This window comes from Carassius gibelio, chromosome A17 (assembly GCF_023724105.1).
Source record: "Carassius gibelio isolate Cgi1373 ecotype wild population from Czech Republic chromosome A17, carGib1.2-hapl.c, whole genome shotgun sequence".
Classification (NCBI taxonomy): Eukaryota; Metazoa; Chordata; class Actinopteri; order Cypriniformes; family Cyprinidae; genus Carassius; species Carassius gibelio.
Window position 1 is genome coordinate 10,147,910 of NC_068387.1, and position 19,237 is coordinate 10,167,146.

General features: G+C 39.3%; 2 protein-coding genes, 1 long non-coding RNA gene and 1 other non-coding gene across 4 annotated transcripts; all 4 read right to left on the reverse strand.

The window, feature by feature from the left end:
- Positions 1 to 3,187: 3,187 nt before the first annotated feature.
- On the reverse strand, positions 3,188 to 9,905 carry LOC128031605 (uncharacterized). Its single transcript, XM_052619922.1, has 2 exons — positions 3,403 to 9,905; positions 3,188 to 3,256 (listed from the first exon to the last, which is right to left on the reverse strand). Exon 1 carries the CDS (start codon positions 9,903 to 9,905, stop codon positions 3,924 to 3,926), a length of 5,982 nt encoding a protein of 1,993 aa, XP_052475882.1. The 3' UTR covers positions 3,188 to 3,256; positions 3,403 to 3,923.
- A 621-nt stretch (positions 9,906 to 10,526) lies between these two features.
- Positions 10,527 to 11,069, reverse strand: LOC127933492 (uncharacterized). The gene is made up of 2 exons (XR_008147519.1): positions 10,742 to 11,069; positions 10,527 to 10,595 (listed from the first exon to the last, which is right to left on the reverse strand). It is a non-coding gene; the product is annotated as an uncharacterized LOC127933492 (long non-coding RNA).
- A 1,414-nt stretch (positions 11,070 to 12,483) lies between these two features.
- LOC127933491 (homeobox protein XENK-2-like) lies at positions 12,484 to 14,046 on the reverse strand. The gene is made up of 2 exons (XM_052530524.1): positions 13,615 to 14,046; positions 12,484 to 13,398 (listed from the first exon to the last, which is right to left on the reverse strand). The coding sequence occupies exons 1-2, from the start codon at positions 13,868 to 13,870 to the stop codon at positions 12,875 to 12,877; spliced, it is 780 nt and encodes a 259-aa protein (XP_052386484.1). The 5' UTR covers positions 13,871 to 14,046; the 3' UTR covers positions 12,484 to 12,874.
- A 4,017-nt stretch (positions 14,047 to 18,063) lies between these two features.
- On the reverse strand, positions 18,064 to 18,145 carry trnas-cga (transfer RNA serine (anticodon CGA)). The gene has a single exon. It is a non-coding gene; the product is annotated as a tRNA-Ser (tRNA).
- Between the last annotated feature and the right edge of the window lie 1,092 nt (positions 18,146 to 19,237).

Here is a 19,237-nt window from a genome sequence, read left to right on the forward strand (position 1 = left end):
CTATACTCCAGCCTAAGTCTGTTTTGACTGCGTAAGGCTCGTTTTCATTCCCTGATATCACTTGGGTTGGCTTTAGAGCTCTTGGACAATCATAGCCAATTAGAAGCCCTACAGGACAATCCAATAGATCTGGCATTTTGTCTGCAACACTGAGCAGGTGGGTCCATTTCTGAGCTTTTTTGCAAGTAGGAATGCTATCTCGTTCCAAGGGAATGTAGTCTTGAGTGTAAACTGGTGGCAACTCAATGTACTCTTGCAAACTATAGCCTCTCACTCTTAGTCCATCTACTCTCTGACAATCCTCTATCGTAGCTCGATCAGTCATTGTGGACAGCTTTAATTTCACAGGTTCTGTATGTACTTGAAGTTTGTCGCAGATGTCCTGATTGATGAATGTATTACTGCTCTGCGTGTCCAGCAATGCGTAGGCTAGAATTTCTGGGCTGTCCTTTGTTGCACAAGAGAGCCATACTGGAACTATCATTGAAGTGCGATTATAGTTGTCCATTCCCACACTACATAAGCTAATGGAAGCCCTTTCGTCAGATGAAGCTTCTGGTTTTCCTCCTTGTAAACGTTCTTCATGAAGTGGAGAGGGATGACTTTGCCTGCAGATGTTGCAAGTTGCTCGCTTTCTACAGTTTTTGGAGATATGGCCGACTCTCAGACAACCAAAGCACATCTTGTTGTTGATGACAAACCTTTTCTTCTCCTCAAGAGGCATTGCCGCAAACTTTTCACATTTGTATATGAAGTGATTTTGCTGACAGCAAATACATTCTAGTTGTCTTTTATCTCGAGTAGCAGAAGGGTTGAGTTTGGTACTGGTTTCTCTTTCCAATGCATTAAAGTTCTTTGCAATGGGTTTAACATTTTGCATCAGAGCACTGGCTTTGAAACGTTTTTGCTCCTTTCCTAACCTTTCATCTGCATGCTTTAAAGCATGTAGAGAGGAAACAGGATTACATGCAATACGTGCCTCTTCTGCCACAAAGTCTGAAAACTCAGCGAAACTTGGGTATGGCTTTTCATCATCGAGTGCTTTACTGACATGCCTATTCCAGCGAGTTGTTATAAAGTCAGGAAGTTTCTGAAGCAATTTCTGGTTCTCTTCACAATCGTCCAAAACTCCCAAACCATGTACATGAGGCATTGCATTTTTACAGGAGATAAGGAAATCACTAAACTCCCTCAATTTCAGTGATTCTTTAGGTCCTATTTTTGGCCAGTTACTCAACTTTGTCCTAAATGCTCTTTGAACTACAAAAGGGTGTCCATAGCGTTTATTCAGGGCATCCCAAGCTTGCGTGTATGCATCTTCATCACTCCTATAAAATGTTCCCTCTAGTACACTAAGAGCATCTCCGCTTATGTACTTTTTTAGATAGAAGAGCCTATGTGCTGAAGTTGTGCAGTTTGTTTCAATTAAAGCTTTAAAACAAGTGCGCCATTCAATGAACTTGAGTGGGTCACCTGTAAAGGTGAATGGCTCTGGAGCTGGAAGTTTGGTCATTGCCAGAGATTCTGTTAGTGCTTTCACTAATACAACCTCATCTACTTTAGTCTCTAGCTTATTTTCAGAGCACGGTTGAGCTAAAGGTTGAAAGGTTGAAACCTTGGTGCATGAATGGCTATTGTGTTGCAGCGGATGCTGACATGGAGGCAAAGCACATTTTTCGTTTGTTTCTCTTATTTCAGCGTTCAATCTTGATTCCTCTTCTGCGTACACACTATATTCAGCTTCCATGACTTCAAGATCCCTTTGTTCCTCCAGCATTTTTAACCTCTCTTGTTGGGCTAGCACCTCTTTTCTTTGAGCTGAGATTTCTTTTTCTCGATTTAGTTCAGCACGTTTTGCAGCTAAGCGTGCCGCTGCTTCCGCTCTTTTTATTGACATATGACTTCCCTGCTGACTTTCTTTTTCAGCTCTCGACACAGTTGATCCATAAATTGACTTGGCGTCATCTCTTTGCAGTAACTGGAGGAGTGTTTCTTTTACAGCCTCCGCATCAAACTCTTTAGTGTCAACTTCTGCGCAACGTCTTTTCAACAGTACAGTTACTTCACTAGTTACTGAAGTGCAGCTATCCATTTTCCTTCTTATATCTTGAGATGGGACGTTCATTGCACGAATACTCTCATAGGTTTGTTTTAACTCTGCTTCACGTTTTTCTGCAGTCACTATCATATCACCTAAATCGGTTTTAGAGCATTGTTCTTTCAGTTTAGATCTGATAAACTGAGCTTCAGCTTTAAAGTTTAAGTATGTGAACATAAACTTCCTTTCTCTTTTTGCTAACTCATCACGTCTTAACTCAAGCACTTTTTCTGTTGGACGTCTTTCTCTTTCTGAACGCCTAACTTCTTGCTCAACTTGTGATGATGACCCTTGAAGTTTTGTCTTATTAGCTTGCAAATCTGCATTAATTTCTGCAAGGCGTTCTTCATATTTTCGTCTTTCTGAGACATCAATTTCAGTTTCTAATTTCCCCTCTAATTGCGCTTTTTCATCTTCAAGAGCTTGAATGACTTGGTCTAAGACACTGTCTGATCTATTTACATCCATGTTGGTAACTTGGTTTAAACCACAAAATTATTCAGCCTTAAACTCTAATAGCCAGCTGTACTAACACATTGAAATTGTACAATGTCAATTATTAAACAAGTTACACATTAATCTCAACTCAGAAAAGTATTAAATGCAAAAACTTTTTTCGACCATTTGCATACAATTTCAATTAGAATAAATGTTAATGCAACATCAACCAAGAAATTAATTTTTCAAGCTGAAAAAATACAGTCTGACCTCCAAATCCAAGGATATCAACTCTTATTGATGACTGAATTGACCCAACTTTGCAATGTCGCCGCCTTGTGGCTATCGGTTGTCACTGCAAAATGTCTTCTTGCGCTGCTCTTCTACACAGAAAGGAATTCAGTCACGCGAAAAGCAAGATGGAGTTTCAATACGACGAAATCGCGTTGCTCCCTTGAATGACGACATCTTCACCTCCACTGACGGCTGCTATTTTCCACCGGGTCAACTGGATCACCACGAGGCCTGGCAACTCTTAATTTTTCACGATGAATTCTTGCACTTTAGAGGATGTGAATGCACGTTTTTCACTATAACGGCTCCTGAAGTTTTTCTCCGTGATTAGAAAATAAGCACGCTTCAACTGATGCCTTCAGATTCAGATTTTCAGTTTTAATGTCTGTCCCCTTGTCATCACAAACATCTGAGAACCGTGAAAAACTAAAGAATAAAAAATAAAATTGCAATTACATTTGTGATGAAGTCATTTTACATTACATTGTAGATTAATCATATGGCTTAAACATACTAATACACAAAATACCTTAAACTATACACAAAATTAACCAAAACACAAACAAACATACCGTGTGCTTTCCAATCAGGATTCAGGAGACATTAGAGATCTTCTTAACAAACAATCTTATTAATCTTTTACTTCTTACGATCTTACACTTCTCCGTTCGTGATCACCTCGTGCTTTCCCAATGCTCAATGCAGCTTATCAAACCACGTGACCTACATACGTACAATGCTACATATTTTCACCAGTAGGTGTCACTATTGGCAATTGTTAAACATATACAATACTCAAATAAACATTCAATTATTAAACAACATTTGTAACAAACAAACAAATACTTTTAAAAAGGGTAACAAAATATTCAGCAAGAAATAAACCTTTTCTGTGTCAGCTACACTGCCACCAAAATTACAAGGATTTATGAAATTACTACCTTTTAACTGAAATCAATTAAGCCTGTAATTTTCCTATAAGCTGTCAGTTAACTTTCATTCTTCTTTCAACACTTTCAACATAGGAGTTATTTTCATTTTCTTTGAACAACACTACTCTGTATGTTAAGACAACTGTGTGTATACTCGTAGTCTAGGAATTGTTCTCAACTATTACCACTATTTTTTGAATTGGACGTTCCAAAAGAGTTATTTGTGTCAATCTCTCACCCTTTTTACCTAACTTACTTTGTCCCATTTGGAGTTTAACCTTTCTTACAAGCCCATCATCATCTGCACTTGTCTCAACAACTCTAGCTAACCTCCATTCATTTCTGTGAACATTGTCCTCTTTGACAATCACTACATCTCCAATTTGAACATTTCTTCTAGGTTTGTGCCATTGTTGTCTGAGGCTTAAGTTCGCCAGGTATTCTTTACGCCACCTGCTCCAAAACTGCTCTGACAAGTATTGCACTCTTCTCCACCTTTTCCTAGCGTACAGATCTTCACGAATAAATTTGCCAGGAGGAGGCAGAGGCACTGATGTCTTCATCGTAAGCAGATGATTAGGAGTCAAGGGCTCAAGACTCTCTGGGTCATTTATTGTGTTAGTGGTAAGCGGACGATTATTTACGATTAACATTGCCTCGTAGAAGAATGTCCTTAATGAGGTGTCATCCAGTCTTCCTTTAGCTTGTGCCAGAACAGCATTCATCACACTCCTTACTGTTCTTATCTGGCGTTCCCACACACCTCCCATGTGGCTTGCTTCAGGAACATTCATAAGGAAATCACACTGTTTGCTTGCAAGATAGGTAGAGATCCTCTCTTGGTCTAGATCTTTCAAACCTTTCTCCAGCTCATTCCTTGCCCCCACGAAATTTGTGCCTTGGTCGGATCTGATCTGTCGCACGGCTCCTCTGATTGCTATGAAACATCTTAAAGCATTCAGAAATGCATCAGTAGTGAGATCTTCTAACATTTCTAAATGTACAGCCCTGGAGCTCAGGCACGTAAACAACAGACCATATCGTTTGAATTCTTTCCGACCTTGTTTCGTGTAGAAGGGGCCAAAACAGTCAATACCAGAATACAAGAATGGGGGTGATGGTTCTACTCTGTCAGCTGGAAGGTCAGCCATGCGCTGTTCTTCAACTGGTCTGCGCAGCTTTCTGCATGTAACACAATTTTTTATGTATTTGGCCACTACATTGCTTGCACCCATTATCCAATATCCACTGGATCTGAGCTCATTTAAGGTTTGACCTCGACCTTGATGTTGAATTTTCTTGTGGCAATAGTCAAGTATCAGCTGTGTGACAATGCCTTCCTTAGGAAGAATTATTGGATGTTTCAACTCCAATGCTGCGTTAGACTTTCTTAACCGACCTCCAACCCTGAGCAGTTCATTCTGGAGAACAGGATCAAGTTGGTATAACCTGTTATTCTTCAGTAACTTAGCAGGGTTTTGACTGAGACATTTCAGTTCTTCTTCAAAGGCTTCTTTTTGTGCTGCCTTGATGAGCACAAGAGCTGCTTTCTCTCTCTCCTCTACACTAATGAACCCTGATCTGTCTCTTTTCACAAGTCTTTTGATTCTAGCTATAGCATTGATTGCTGTATTCCAATCTGAGAATCTTGTTAGTCTTTCAAGAAAGTTGTCTCTTACACAGGCATCTGTTTTCAGGACTTTTACCTCAGGGTCACCTACAAGAAGCTTTGGTGAAGTTTTATGAGTAACAATTTCCTTTTCCCATAGAAACTTTGGGCCTTTCAACCAACTTGAGTCAATTAGGTCTGCCACCTTGGAACCCCTAGATGTACAGTCTGCTGGATTTTGATTGGTTTCCACATAGAACCACTGCTTTGGATCTGTAGAGTCTCTTATTTTCTGGACACGATTAGCCACAAAAACATGAAAGCGTCTGGCTTCGTTCTTGATATACCCTAATACTATCTGGGAATCCGTCCAGAAAAACTCTTCATTTATCTCCAGATCTAGCTCTTCTCTAAGAAGATGACTTACTGATGCTGAAACTGTGGCTGCAGTCAGCTCAAGGCGTGGTATGCTGAAAACCTTTGTAGGGGCTACTCTGGCCTTTCCCATGACCAGCGCACAATGCACTTGCTCATCAGCAACAGTCCTGATATATGAACACTGTCCATAACCTTCACTGCTGGCATCTGAAAAATGATGCAGTTCAATTTTCTGGATTTTGCCCATATTTTCAGGAATGAAGCATCTTGGTATTCGAATCCTTTGGAGATTTTCTAAGTCATGGAGCCATGTATCCCACTTTGGCTTCAGATCAGAGGGAAGAGGTTCATCCCATCCTACTCCTCGTTTACACATTTCTTGGAGCACTCTTTTTCCAACAAAGATGTAGGGAGCAAGAAAACCTAATGGGTCGTACACACTTGCAACCACTGATAGAATTCCCCTTCGAGTAGCAGCCTTTTCAGTAAGGTCGACTTTAAATGAGAATGTATCAGTCTCTATGTTCCACTTTACTCCCAGTACACTCTGCATTGGAAGCTCATTGTAGTTCAGATCAACATCCTTTACCACACTGGCACGTTCACTCTCTGGAATTGCATTCAAAACTTCTCTGCTATTGGACACAAACTTGTGTAAGCGCAGTTTTCCTTTGGCCAAAACATCTCTTGCTTCATTAATCAACTTGTTGGCTTTCTCATTGGAATCAATGCTGACAAGACCATCATCCACATAGAAGTTTTTGCGAATGAAGCTTGCTGCCAGTGGGTAGTCCTTCTCATATTTGCTGGCTAGATATTTCATGCCATAGTTCGCACACCCTGGAGAGGATGCTGCTCCAAAAATGTGAACTCGCATGCAATATTCCTTGGGTTCCTTTTCAGTGTTCCCTTCTTCCCACCATAGGAATCTCAGAAAATCACGATCATCTAGATTGACATGAAAGCGATGGAACATCTTCTCCACATCGCAAACAATAGCAATCTGATGCTCACGAAATCTACACAGCACTCCAGTCAGAGTATTTGTTAAGTCTGGCCCTGTGAGTAAGTGGTCATTTAGAGATGTGCCTTCAAATTTGGCTGAGCAGTCAAATACCACTCTTATTTTCTCTGGTTTTCTTGGGTGGTACACCCCATGGTGTGGGATGTACCATGTACTGTCTTCTTTTCCAGTGGTAGTTGCTTCTTCAGCATCTCCATCTCTAAAGACACTGTCCATAAATCTCACATAGTCCTTTCTGTACTTAGGACTTCTCTCCATTTTCCTTTTCAAATATCTCAAACGAACCACAGCAAGCTTCTTATTGTTCGGCAACTGAGGACGCTTTCTGAAAGGTAAGGGCATTTCCACATGTCCTTCTCTGTTGTGTTGAACCCTTTCATCCAACTGTTGAAGAAATTGAATGTCCTCCTGAGATATTGTCCTCTCTTTTGAATCTGTATCCCGGAAGTCAGCTTCTAATGTCCTGATTATAGAGGCAGGTGTTATAGCTGGGAGTTCCTTCACCGATATGCGATGACAGAACCCGGTTACATCTCTAGAGCAACTATTGGGAGCTATGGATCCCACTATACTCCAGCCTAAGTCTGTTTTGACTGCGTAAGGCTCGTTTTCATTCCCTGATATCACTTGGGTTGGCTTTAGAGCTCTTGGACAATCATAGCCAATTAGAAGCCCTACAGGACAATCCAATAGATCTGGCATTTTGTCTGCAACACTGAGCAGGTGGGTCCATTTCTGAGCTTTTTTGCAAGTAGGAATGCTATCTCGTTCCAAGGGAATGTAGTCTTGAGTGTAAACTGGTGGCAACTCAATGTACTCTTGCAAACTATAGCCTCTCACTCTTAGTCCATCTACTCTCTGACAATCCTCTATCGTAGCTCGATCAGTCATTGTGGACAGCTTTAATTTCACAGGTTCTGTATGTACTTGAAGTTTGTCGCAGATGTCCTGATTGATGAATGTATTACTGCTCTGCGTGTCCAGCAATGCGTAGGCTAGAATTTCTGGGCTGTCCTTTGTTGCACAAGAGAGCCATACTGGAACTATCATTGAAGTGCGATTATAGTTGTCCATTCCCACACTACATAAGCTAATGGAAGCCCTTTCGTCAGATGAAGCTTCTGGTTTTCCTCCTTGTAAACGTTCTTCATGAAGTGGAGAGGGATGACTTTGCCTGCAGATGTTGCAAGTTGCTCGCTTTCTACAGTTTTTGGAGATATGGCCGACTCTCAGACAACCAAAGCACATCTTGTTGTTGATGACAAACCTTTTCTTCTCCTCAAGAGGCATTGCCGCAAACTTTTCACATTTGTATATGAAGTGATTTTGCTGACAGCAAATACATTCTAGTTGTCTTTTATCTCGAGTAGCAGAAGGGTTGAGTTTGGTACTGGTTTCTCTTTCCAATGCATTAAAGTTCTTTGCAATGGGTTTAACATTTTGCATCAGAGCACTGGCTTTGAAACGTTTTTGCTCCTTTCCTAACCTTTCATCTGCATGCTTTAAAGCATGTAGAGAGGAAACAGGATTACATGCAATACGTGCCTCTTCTGCCACAAAGTCTGAAAACTCAGCGAAACTTGGGTATGGCTTTTCATCATCGAGTGCTTTACTGACATGCCTATTCCAGCGAGTTGTTATAAAGTCAGGAAGTTTCTGAAGCAATTTCTGGTTCTCTTCACAATCGTCCAAAACTCCCAAACCATGTACATGAGGCATTGCATTTTTACAGGAGATAAGGAAATCACTAAACTCCCTCAATTTCAGTGATTCTTTAGGTCCTATTTTTGGCCAGTTACTCAACTTTGTCCTAAATGCTCTTTGAACTACAAAAGGGTGTCCATAGCGTTTATTCAGGGCATCCCAAGCTTGCGTGTATGCATCTTCATCACTCCTATAAAATGTTCCCTCTAGTACACTAAGAGCATCTCCGCTTATGTACTTTTTTAGATAGAAGAGCCTATGTGCTGAAGTTGTGCAGTTTGTTTCAATTAAAGCTTTAAAACAAGTGCGCCATTCAATGAACTTGAGTGGGTCACCTGTAAAGGTGAATGGCTCTGGAGCTGGAAGTTTGGTCATTGCCAGAGATTCTGTTAGTGCTTTCACTAATACAACCTCATCTACTTTAGTCTCTAGCTTATTTTCAGAGCACGGTTGAGCTAAAGGTTGAAAGGTTGAAACCTTGGTGCATGAATGGCTATTGTGTTGCAGCGGATGCTGACATGGAGGCAAAGCACATTTTTCGTTTGTTTCTCTTATTTCAGCGTTCAATCTTGATTCCTCTTCTGCGTACACACTATATTCAGCTTCCATGACTTCAAGATCCCTTTGTTCCTCCAGCATTTTTAACCTCTCTTGTTGGGCTAGCACCTCTTTTCTTTGAGCTGAGATTTCTTTTTCTCGATTTAGTTCAGCACGTTTTGCAGCTAAGCGTGCCGCTGCTTCCGCTCTTTTTATTGACATATGACTTCCCTGCTGACTTTCTTTTTCAGCTCTCGACACAGTTGATCCATAAATTGACTTGGCGTCATCTCTTTGCAGTAACTGGAGGAGTGTTTCTTTTACAGCCTCCGCATCAAACTCTTTAGTGTCAACTTCTGCGCAACGTCTTTTCAACAGTACAGTTACTTCACTAGTTACTGAAGTGCAGCTATCCATTTTCCTTCTTATATCTTGAGATGGGACGTTCATTGCACGAATACTCTCATAGGTTTGTTTTAACTCTGCTTCACGTTTTTCTGCAGTCACTATCATATCACCTAAATCGGTTTTAGAGCATTGTTCTTTCAGTTTAGATCTGATAAACTGAGCTTCAGCTTTAAAGTTTAAGTATGTGAACATAAACTTCCTTTCTCTTTTTGCTAACTCATCACGTCTTAACTCAAGCACTTTTTCTGTTGGACGTCTTTCTCTTTCTGAACGCCTAACTTCTTGCTCAACTTGTGATGATGACCCTTGAAGTTTTGTCTTATTAGCTTGCAAATCTGCATTAATTTCTGCAAGGCGTTCTTCATATTTTCGTCTTTCTGAGACATCAATTTCAGTTTCTAATTTCCCCTCTAATTGCGCTTTTTCATCTTCAAGAGCTTGAATGACTTGGTCTAAGACACTGTCTGATCTATTTACATCCATGTTGGTAACTTGGTTTAAACCACAAAATTATTCAGCCTTAAACTCTAATAGCCAGCTGTACTAACACATTGAAATTGTACAATGTCAATTATTAAACAAGTTACACATTAATCTCAACTCAGAAAAGTATTAAATGCAAAAACTTTTTTCGACCATTTGCATACAATTTCAATTAGAATAAATGTTAATGCAACATCAACCAAGAAATTAATTTTTCAAGCTGAAAAAATACAGTCTGACCTCCAAATCCAAGGATATCAACTCTTATTGATGACTGAATTGACCCAACTTTGCAATGTCGCCGCCTTGTGGCTATCGGTTGTCACTGCAAAATGTCTTCTTGCGCTGCTCTTCTACACAGAAAGGAATTCAGTCACGCGAAAAGCAAGATGGAGTTTCAATACGACGAAATCGCGTTGCTCCCTTGAATGACGACATCTTCACCTCCACTGACGGCTGCTATTTTCCACCGGGTCAACTGGATCACCACGAGGCCTGGCAACTCTTAATTTTTCACGATGAATTCTTGCACTTTAGAGGATGTGAATGCACGTTTTTCACTATAACGGCTCCTGAAGTTTTTCTCCGTGATTAGAAAATAAGCACGCTTCAACTGATGCCTTCAGATTCAGATTTTCAGTTTTAATGTCTGTCCCCTTGTCATCACAAACATCTGAGAACCGTGAAAAACTAAAGAATAAAAAATAAAATTGCAATTACATTTGTGATGAAGTCATTTTACATTACATTGTAGATTAATCATATGGCTTAAACATACTAATACACAAAATACCTTAAACTATACACAAAATTAACCAAAACACAAACAAACATACCGTGTGCTTTCCAATCAGGATTCAGGAGACATTAGAGATCTTCTTAACAAACAATCTTATTAATCTTTTACTTCTTACGATCTTACACTTCTCCGTTCGTGATCACCTCGTGCTTTCCCAATGCTCAATGCAGCTTATCAAACCACGTGACCTACATACGTACAATGCTACATATTTTCACCAGTAGGTGTCACTATTGGCAATTGTTAAACATATACAATACTCAAATAAACATTCAATTATTAAACAACATTTGTAACAAACAAACAAATACTTTTAAAAAGGGTAACAAAATATTCAGCAAGAAATAAACCTTTTCTGTGTCAGCTACACCTTCCTTGGTCTTAACCATATTTCTTTGCACGTTGAACACACATAGGCCACAACTGGAAATAAAAAAAACTGCAACCGCGTTAATTGCGTTATTTTTTTTAACGCGTTAAATATTTCAAATTAATCGAATGTGTTAACGCGCTAATTTTGACAGCACTAATAAAAACATGAATTCATAAGCGCAGTTGCGGTCTATGTTGTTGTGCATGGCCAAGTCTCGCCATAAACCAGCAGAGACCTCTTAAAGCCTGTCTTTGTCACTCCCCAAACCCAACGACTTTTAAAACTCCATTGTCTTGTTAAAGCCCATAAATTTGTCACCCGGGACTGATTAAACATCACGAGAATTGGGACGCTGCGGATTTTGTCTAGGTCCCTTTGGGAACCACACAATGGTCCTTTCAGAGGACGACACAAAAAGTGTTTTGGGGTAGATGTAGAGAAGAGATCGCTGCGGTCAGTCCCCTCCATATGTAGTACAAGGTGGCCTGAGAGAAGGGACAAAAGGCCAGGTGACAAGGATGATACTAACCGGGTCGCTGAATTAATTGGGACAAGCTCGGGATTGAGAAAGCACGAGAAAGCACGCCTCTTGCATCAATGTTACGACAAAGATCATCCTCTTTTAAAATATGGAGAGGACAGTGAGTTGCCTGAACTTTCTGAGGTCACAGTGCCATTTGTCACAAACCGAAGCTTAATTTATTTTTGTGTGTGTGGGGGGGGGGGGGGGGGTAACCATTTTAAGAACATCTATCAACTTCTGTTTTCTTATTTAGTCACCCAAGCTTTAACTAGTACTCAAATACGCGTAAAAACAACATTCATATTTCACGTGTTCACACTTAGGCTACTTATAATTAAATAAAGGTTATACATATTTGTCGTGCTGTCCAGGGGGTGAGCTCCGAGCTCGGCAAGACTCCCTTTATAAAACACCACTTCGTAAAAAGGACGATAAATATATTATCTTTTAATAAAATTCAGATTCACACAAGAATCAATGACCATTGTGCTGCATTTCTTGTTTAGTGTTTACGCTGAGTCCTAGGGTTCTTTCTTTATTCGGGTTATTTGGTCTTCTCTGTTGGGTGAAAGTGAACGTCTTAACATTACAAAAGCCACTCATCTCTTGCTGTGCGCTAATTCTCATACTCCTTTTTCTTTTTCTTTTTTTTTTTTTTAGTTCAGTCTGAGATCTTTTGTACAAACAGTTTGTAACAACCATGGGATTAACAAAAATGTGAAGGAATTCAAAATTTGTAGCCTAATAAAACTTCTTAGGGGCGAAATTACACACTTTAAAATCTGTAAAAGGAGTAATTTTAAGCATAGTGAATATTTAGTATAATGTGTATAAACCAACGATAATTTGGACAATTCAAACAATTATAAATTGCTAAGAATGTATTTTTTTTATTCTCAGTATCTTTTTTTACACATAACACTTTGAGATGATGCAAATATCATCAAATTATAACACTACAATATTCACAATATAAAACATTTTTCTCACTGATATATCATATTTTGGTTTAGAAGAAATACAAACAGTTCAACGTCACAAGATCTATAGGCAAATATGCTCAACATCAAATAATCAATATACAAAAATCTTACAAAGACTAAATAGAACATATAATATGTGCAAACAGCATTTTGTTTATCTTATCAACGCTGAGAGTTTCTACTTTAATAGACCTAACACTTTATAATTAAAAAAAACTTGAATCAGGAGGAATCCATGCGCTGTCCTGTGAGATAAGTCCCGAAAATAGTTCGAGTGGTCCTAAGTGAGTCTCACCAAACACAGAAGTGGTGACGGGAGGCCGCTGTGTTGGTAAAGTGCTGGTATGTGGGCAAAAGCGCAAAGGGCGTCTGTTGCTGTAAAGACTGAAAACATTGAACGCTGTAAGGTGAGGGTGAGGGTGGTACTGTTGGTGTAACCATGCAGCTTCCTTTTTCTGCATCAATAGCACAGCTCTGATACGGTTTGCCATCTCGGACCAAAATGGGCACCACGACTCTGCGCAGCAATGGAGGCTGACTGAGGTCCTGAGCGCACTCTGTCCGTGCTCTCTTCATCTTGTATCTGTGGTTTTGAAACCAGATCTTCACCTGCGTGGGCGTGAGGCGTAGCAGGTGCGCGAGCTGCTCTCGTTCTGGAGCGGACAGGTACCGCTGCTGACGAAAGCGTCTCTCCAGTTCATACGTCTGCGCCTTGGAGAATAACACGCGACGCTTCTTCCGCTTCTCATGCTCTGTATCCACTGAAGGCACATCTGGCCCGCTGGAGTCTGGTGAAGCATCAAGGTTGCTTTCGTCTGACGTTAAATAAATAAATACAAATTAGCCTTTATACATCTACCCTCTGAGAAGAAAAAACATATGTGTATTTATATGCTTTACAGTTACCAACTGTAAATAAAAAATAATAATAATAATAATAACCCATCGTGCTATGACATGAATAATAGGATGGACATAAAGCCATAAAGCCATTTTTCTTAAGATTGATTTGATTTTTTTTAAGAACTTACATATATGTTCTCTGCCGTTTTCAGTCCAGGACGAGTAAGGTGAGACGGAGAAAGAGTCCACTGGAGAATGGCGCGCGATGCTCTCGGTGTCATTTTCTGGCAAATCCAAAATACTTCTCACAGTGAAACTGAACTTGTTAGAAATCGCCATCTCTAGCGCTGGATTGCTGTTAGTTCCAGGACTGGTTCTCGATCTTGAAGAGCTATCCTCGGTCGAGCAGTGCTGAAGTGATGTGTGCGTTCTCAAGACGCGCATCCAAGTGACAATGTGTACACTGATGTCGCGCTGTTTATATAAACAGCACTTGGTGGCTGCGTTGAGGCCTCTCCTCCTTATATAGGTTCTAAGTACCTCAATGACTCGTGTACTTAAATCCCTGTAATGGTAGGTGTGAACTCGGCAAAGAATAGCCTGTTACTTTCACAATGATGGAGGGTAACACTCTTCATCATTACTGATTCATCCGAATTCGTGAAAAGTGGGAAACAGATAATGGTAATTGTTGAGGCTGAATCACGTCTTGGGTGGCAAATGACAACAAGAGCCCTCCCTTCTTTCCCCCCGCTCAAATAATATATCGGATATTTGCATTCAAAGTGGTCCATTAGCGTCCTAGAGTTTGTTTACCTAATTCGTTTATTGGGGTAGTGTCGTTTATTACAGGTGTTATTGCACAAACACGGGTTAAATGCGCACTCTTTCAGTACAGTGGGTGATGGTGATTTAAGGGATAGTTCGCCTTCATTTGCTGGTGCCCGTTGACTTCCATAGTATGGAAAGAAAGAAAGTAAAAGGACCTTTAATGAAATGTAGTATATATTCGTGGATGTTGGAAAATGAGCTTGCACTTCGTGTACTGTAAAATCACACAAAAACCTTATTGCTTTTTTAAAATGTTAAGAAGTTTTCCTTACAGCTATATCTGATGTTACACTAGACTAGAACATTGACATTTGTGCTTTTATTCCAGTTGTGTTTAACTTAGCAGGTCATTTCTTCCTAACAAGCGAGAAATCTGAAATAACTACTGAATTGAGAACTTGGGGAAAATATCCAGACATCAATGAGACAATTATGTTTCTTTATGTAGCTACTTTTGCTTACTCCTACACCTCACCAGCACAGTAGATATTATTGGGTTCTGATGATTCCCGAGACTGCCTCGCCTTAGAGCGCGCTCTGGATGACTGCATAGACCCTCCCAAACAGAGTCGGTATCCATCCTCGTCTAGTCGTCCTGGGTGGTCGGGCGAAAAAAGGAACACAAATACATGCCAGCCAGCGACCGGGAACAAAAGAGGGAAATGTAGCCCCGCGTCCGAGACCCGTTGGAAGCATTTGTTCCAGTCAAGATTTTGCATTTGTTCAGTCCTGAAATAATGCTTGATTGACGCCCCCGCACAATGTCCTTTAACTTTCTCGAATAAATCCGTGCTTGTTTCGTGTTGTCATGGTTCTGAAAAGAGCCGAACGGGACCTGGACATCTATCTACTGCTACACGTCTGGCTGCTTATGTCTATACTGAATTATTAGTTATGCGTTTTCAAACGGAATTAAAAGACTTTTCGTTTCCATAAAACGTCAAGCTGTCTCCAGATTAATCAAGGTTTTTAAAAATACGTTTCCATTTATTTGAATAGGCTACAACATTTCTCTGAATTTTAAATTATCTGCACTAAATCTTAAAATGTTCAAGATAAGAATGAGACTCAGATTGACAGAATTTGTATTTTTTTAACTTAGACTTTATAGGCTAATGCTTATTTTTGCTATATAAGGTTTGATTCTAAAAAGCGTTTGGTTAGTAACTGCGACATGAGCTGTGTCTCATTTAGAAGGCCACGTCCTCTGGAGGTCGCATCCTCTGGAGGTCGAATCCTCTCTAGGATGCGTATATGGAGTGTCCTTCACCCTGGGATTAAACGAGACGGCCTTCGTAGGACGGACGGAAAACGAAACAGGAAGTATCACGTTGCTATGCCAACACATAACGTCGTTGCGCTCTCACACTTGTTTAAGAAAAAATTTTAAGGAAATTATTTCTAAATCTGGAAAGTAATTTGAAAAGAAAATGTTTTTATTTAATGTAATACAAGGGTTAAATAATAATTATTTCTCGCCCTGCTAGCGAAGTACTGTTAAACTGTAAAAAAAAAAAAAAAATCACTAAACACTTGTAATCATGTTTACCACACTTGTAATTCAACTTTTAAAAAATGAAGAACTTTAAAGTACTTACATTTAAACACCACATCGCTTGTGTGTAGATCTGCCGCCGCCATTTTTTCAAATAAACAACGGTTATTTATGGCGACGCAAGGGATTGTGGGTTATTTGTAGCAGCGAAGGATACACCTCATGTATCCTTCGAATTCCTGTGAAAAAAGGTCGCATTCGAAGGTCTCATTCGGAGTGTGCTACTTGCTTTTCTGAAATGAGACAACCACGATGACGTATGCAGCCTTCGAATGCGACCTTCGGAGGGCGCAACCTTCTAAATGAGACACAGCTATGGTGTGTCCACGTATCGATGTTAACCTGAATAAAGTGAGTCGAAATGTTTGCCAAGCTCTTGGAATTTTGGCGCACGCTCTCAGAGAATAAGTGAAGCCTCGTGTGGCACACAGTTTAGTTTCTAATGACCTCTCCTATCTCCTTAATCTATTAGACGCCCACAGATAGAAGTAGGCTATGCTTGAGGAAAAGTGTGCACTCTCAAATACCCAAGAGCTCTTCAGTGTCAAATATTTACCCCTGTTGTTTGACTTCTCAAACCCAAGGAGTAAGACAACAAGAATCAGAGAATAATCTACAGAAATAAACATTTCCGCGTGTAAAAAAACCAACAAAAATGGACGTTTTATGAGATTTAAAATGAGATTACAAAGTGCAATATTTAAATAAAAAAAAATATTTGTTTTAAAATTATACAATTAGGCTGTGTGTTATAAATATATCAATCTGTACAAGAATTGAGCACATTTGAGCACATTTTCACTAAGAAAATTGCTCAGGATGCTTTGGATAAATCCTGGTTTCTTGAAAAAGAGTAAAGTCACATGAACATTAAGAACAAACAAAGAAAATAAATGAATGAATGAATAATTAAACAATGTAATTGTTTTCAACAACGTTCATCTTAACCCGTTTCAACTGAAGACAACAGTTATTTAAATACTGTTTTTTAATATGAATATATATTATTATGTAAAATGTATTATGTTATTTAATATTAATTTAACAAGAATAATTGTAAGGGACAGGGCAGAAATAGCACATTAAACTAAGTGCATAATGTAGCAGCCCCAAAAATATTTTGCCATTTTAATACTAATAGGGGTTTAGCCAAAAATGAATTATTCACCGCCATTTCTTTCCAAACCTGTATGACTTACTTTCTTCTGTGGAACACGATATTTTGAGAAATGTCTCAGTGTTTTGCACATACCATGAAAACAAACAAACAAATAAATAAATAAATATAAAGTTCAACCCTAAAATCAGAAGGCCTATCTGTGAACGGGACTCATCTAATATTTTCTCGAAAAAAAGATTTTATCCAGACTACCTTAACAACTTCACTGAAAATGTTTTCCGGATTCTCACGCTTATGAGACCTTGAGAACATATTTCCCAAACCAGCAGCAGGTACGCATACATTCTCCTCTCCTTTCACAGCTGGCTCAAGATTTTTAGCAGATTACATTTGCAGTCTACATAAAGAAATATCACATACTTTAACGACTTCATATCTATTAGGAATGTTTTAATTAAACAAGTGTGAACAACTGCAGACCTCTTAAGCACACTCAGGTAATGCACTTGGGCAAATATAGCGCTTGAGTGAGCAAATATTTCAATTTATTTTGCAAATAAATATTGCATCTATTCTTCCGTCCTCAATTCATCCGGAAAGGGGGATGAACCCAGTTAACAGACAGTGGGCGGTCCGTGGGGCTGACACGAACTGGCAAGTGTAGCTCATTGCTGTGTCAAGTTATTTTATAAAAAGAGGCGAGGCCTGAAACGACTTTCCCAAACTTCCAGTTTCAACAGGAATTAATAGAATTAATTATATTATAATATAATTCAAAAAATGATTTTCCATATACTTTATGAACTTTATTTGTCTCTGTTAAATCGTTAAACACCCAAAAAGTGAACGTGAAGTGACATTCAGCCAAGTATGGTGACCCATACTCAGAATTCATGCTCTGCATTTATCCCTTCCAAAGTGCACACACACACAGCAGTGAACACACACAAACCGTGGGCAGCCATTTATGCTGCGGCGCCCTTGAGCCCCTGCTGATTTGCTCAAGGGCACCTAAGTCGTGGTATTGCCGGCCCGAGACTCGGACCCACAACCCTAGAGTTAGGAATCGAACTCTCTAACAACTAGGCCACAACTTCCCACAAAGTACTATTGTTTCGCAGAAATAAATATCGTCACGAACAGGATTCGAACCTGTGCGGGGAAACCCCATTGGATTTCGAGTCCAACGCCTTAACCTCTCGGCCACCGTGACTGACGAACTTAGTACGATCTAGCCAATCGATGCACAGTATTGTACTCAGAGCACTTATACATCTACAAGGATTTTGAAATGGATAAGTTAAGACGCTTTGGAACATTTATTGGATATACAGGTATTTATACAGATATTACGACACCATTGGATCAGAACATTTAAGACATTCTTCGTTCGAGATTAAGAACCTTCGTTCATTTTCCCATTCAGTCATTATATAATAAAAAAAACAGACTGAAAAAATGTTAGTAGTTCATATTAGCTTTTAACCAATTCAACCAGACGATCCATGTACTTTTGAGGATTATTGTAATACGATCGACCTGTTGGGGGTGCTCCAGGATCAGTATTGGGAAACAGCAGAAGTGGGATCTTCTGTGGTCTTCAACTGTACATCAAACACAACAATACGACGTATTGTACAGTAAGTGATGTTCTACTGTATTACCCTGTGGTAAGGCATGAATGAGTTTAGTTTTTAATTGTAAGAATTTTGCTTGCTTGTATATTGCAAGTACATAAAAATAAATGATGATTTAAAAACAACCCAAACGCTGGCTGAAATGTGGACAAACCCAGCGACTGCGTTTAACCCAACCTTCTGAGTAGTTTTATTTAACTCAACTATTGCTTAAAAATTACTATATTTCTTGCTTAAAATTAAATTAAAACTTATTAATATGTTCAAGGAACATTTATCCATAATTTGAATAAATAGGCTAATAAACATTTTTATCTGCTTATTAATACATTTCCACCTTTTGATTATTGCCTCTAGTAATTATGTGTCTGATTTTTTATTTCCATTTGGGGTATTTTAAGCCAGCCAGTAATTTTTTTAAATAATATTTGAGTTAAATAAAATACACAGAAGGTTGGGATAAACGTTTGACCCAACCGTTAGTTCAAAACAGATGAACGTGATTTCACAAAGAAAAACATGCTCCTGGAGCAACATCCCAATCAAATATGAGGAACAAGTTTAAGGCTAACAACAAGGGTAAGGTGCTTCTCTCCCTCTGATATTAGGGATACATTGTAGGTTTATGGGTAGTTATACATTGGACAGTAATGTTGTCCTAGGTTCAA

What these genes read in the sequence shown, in the direction of transcription:
- LOC128031605 (XM_052619922.1), bottom strand. Translation starts at nt 9,905, where the DNA reads ATGGATGTAAATAGATCAGACAGTGTCTTAGACCAAGTCATTCAAGCT.
- LOC127933491 (XM_052530524.1), bottom strand. Translation starts at nt 13,870, where the DNA reads ATGCGCGTCTTGAGAACGCACACATCACTTCAGCACTGCTCGACCGAG. An exon ending in AAACGGCAGAGAACATATAT is followed by an intron (nt 13,399 to 13,614) that starts GTAAGTTCTTAA and finishes ATTTAACGTCAG; the next exon opens with ACGAAAGCAACCTTGATGCT.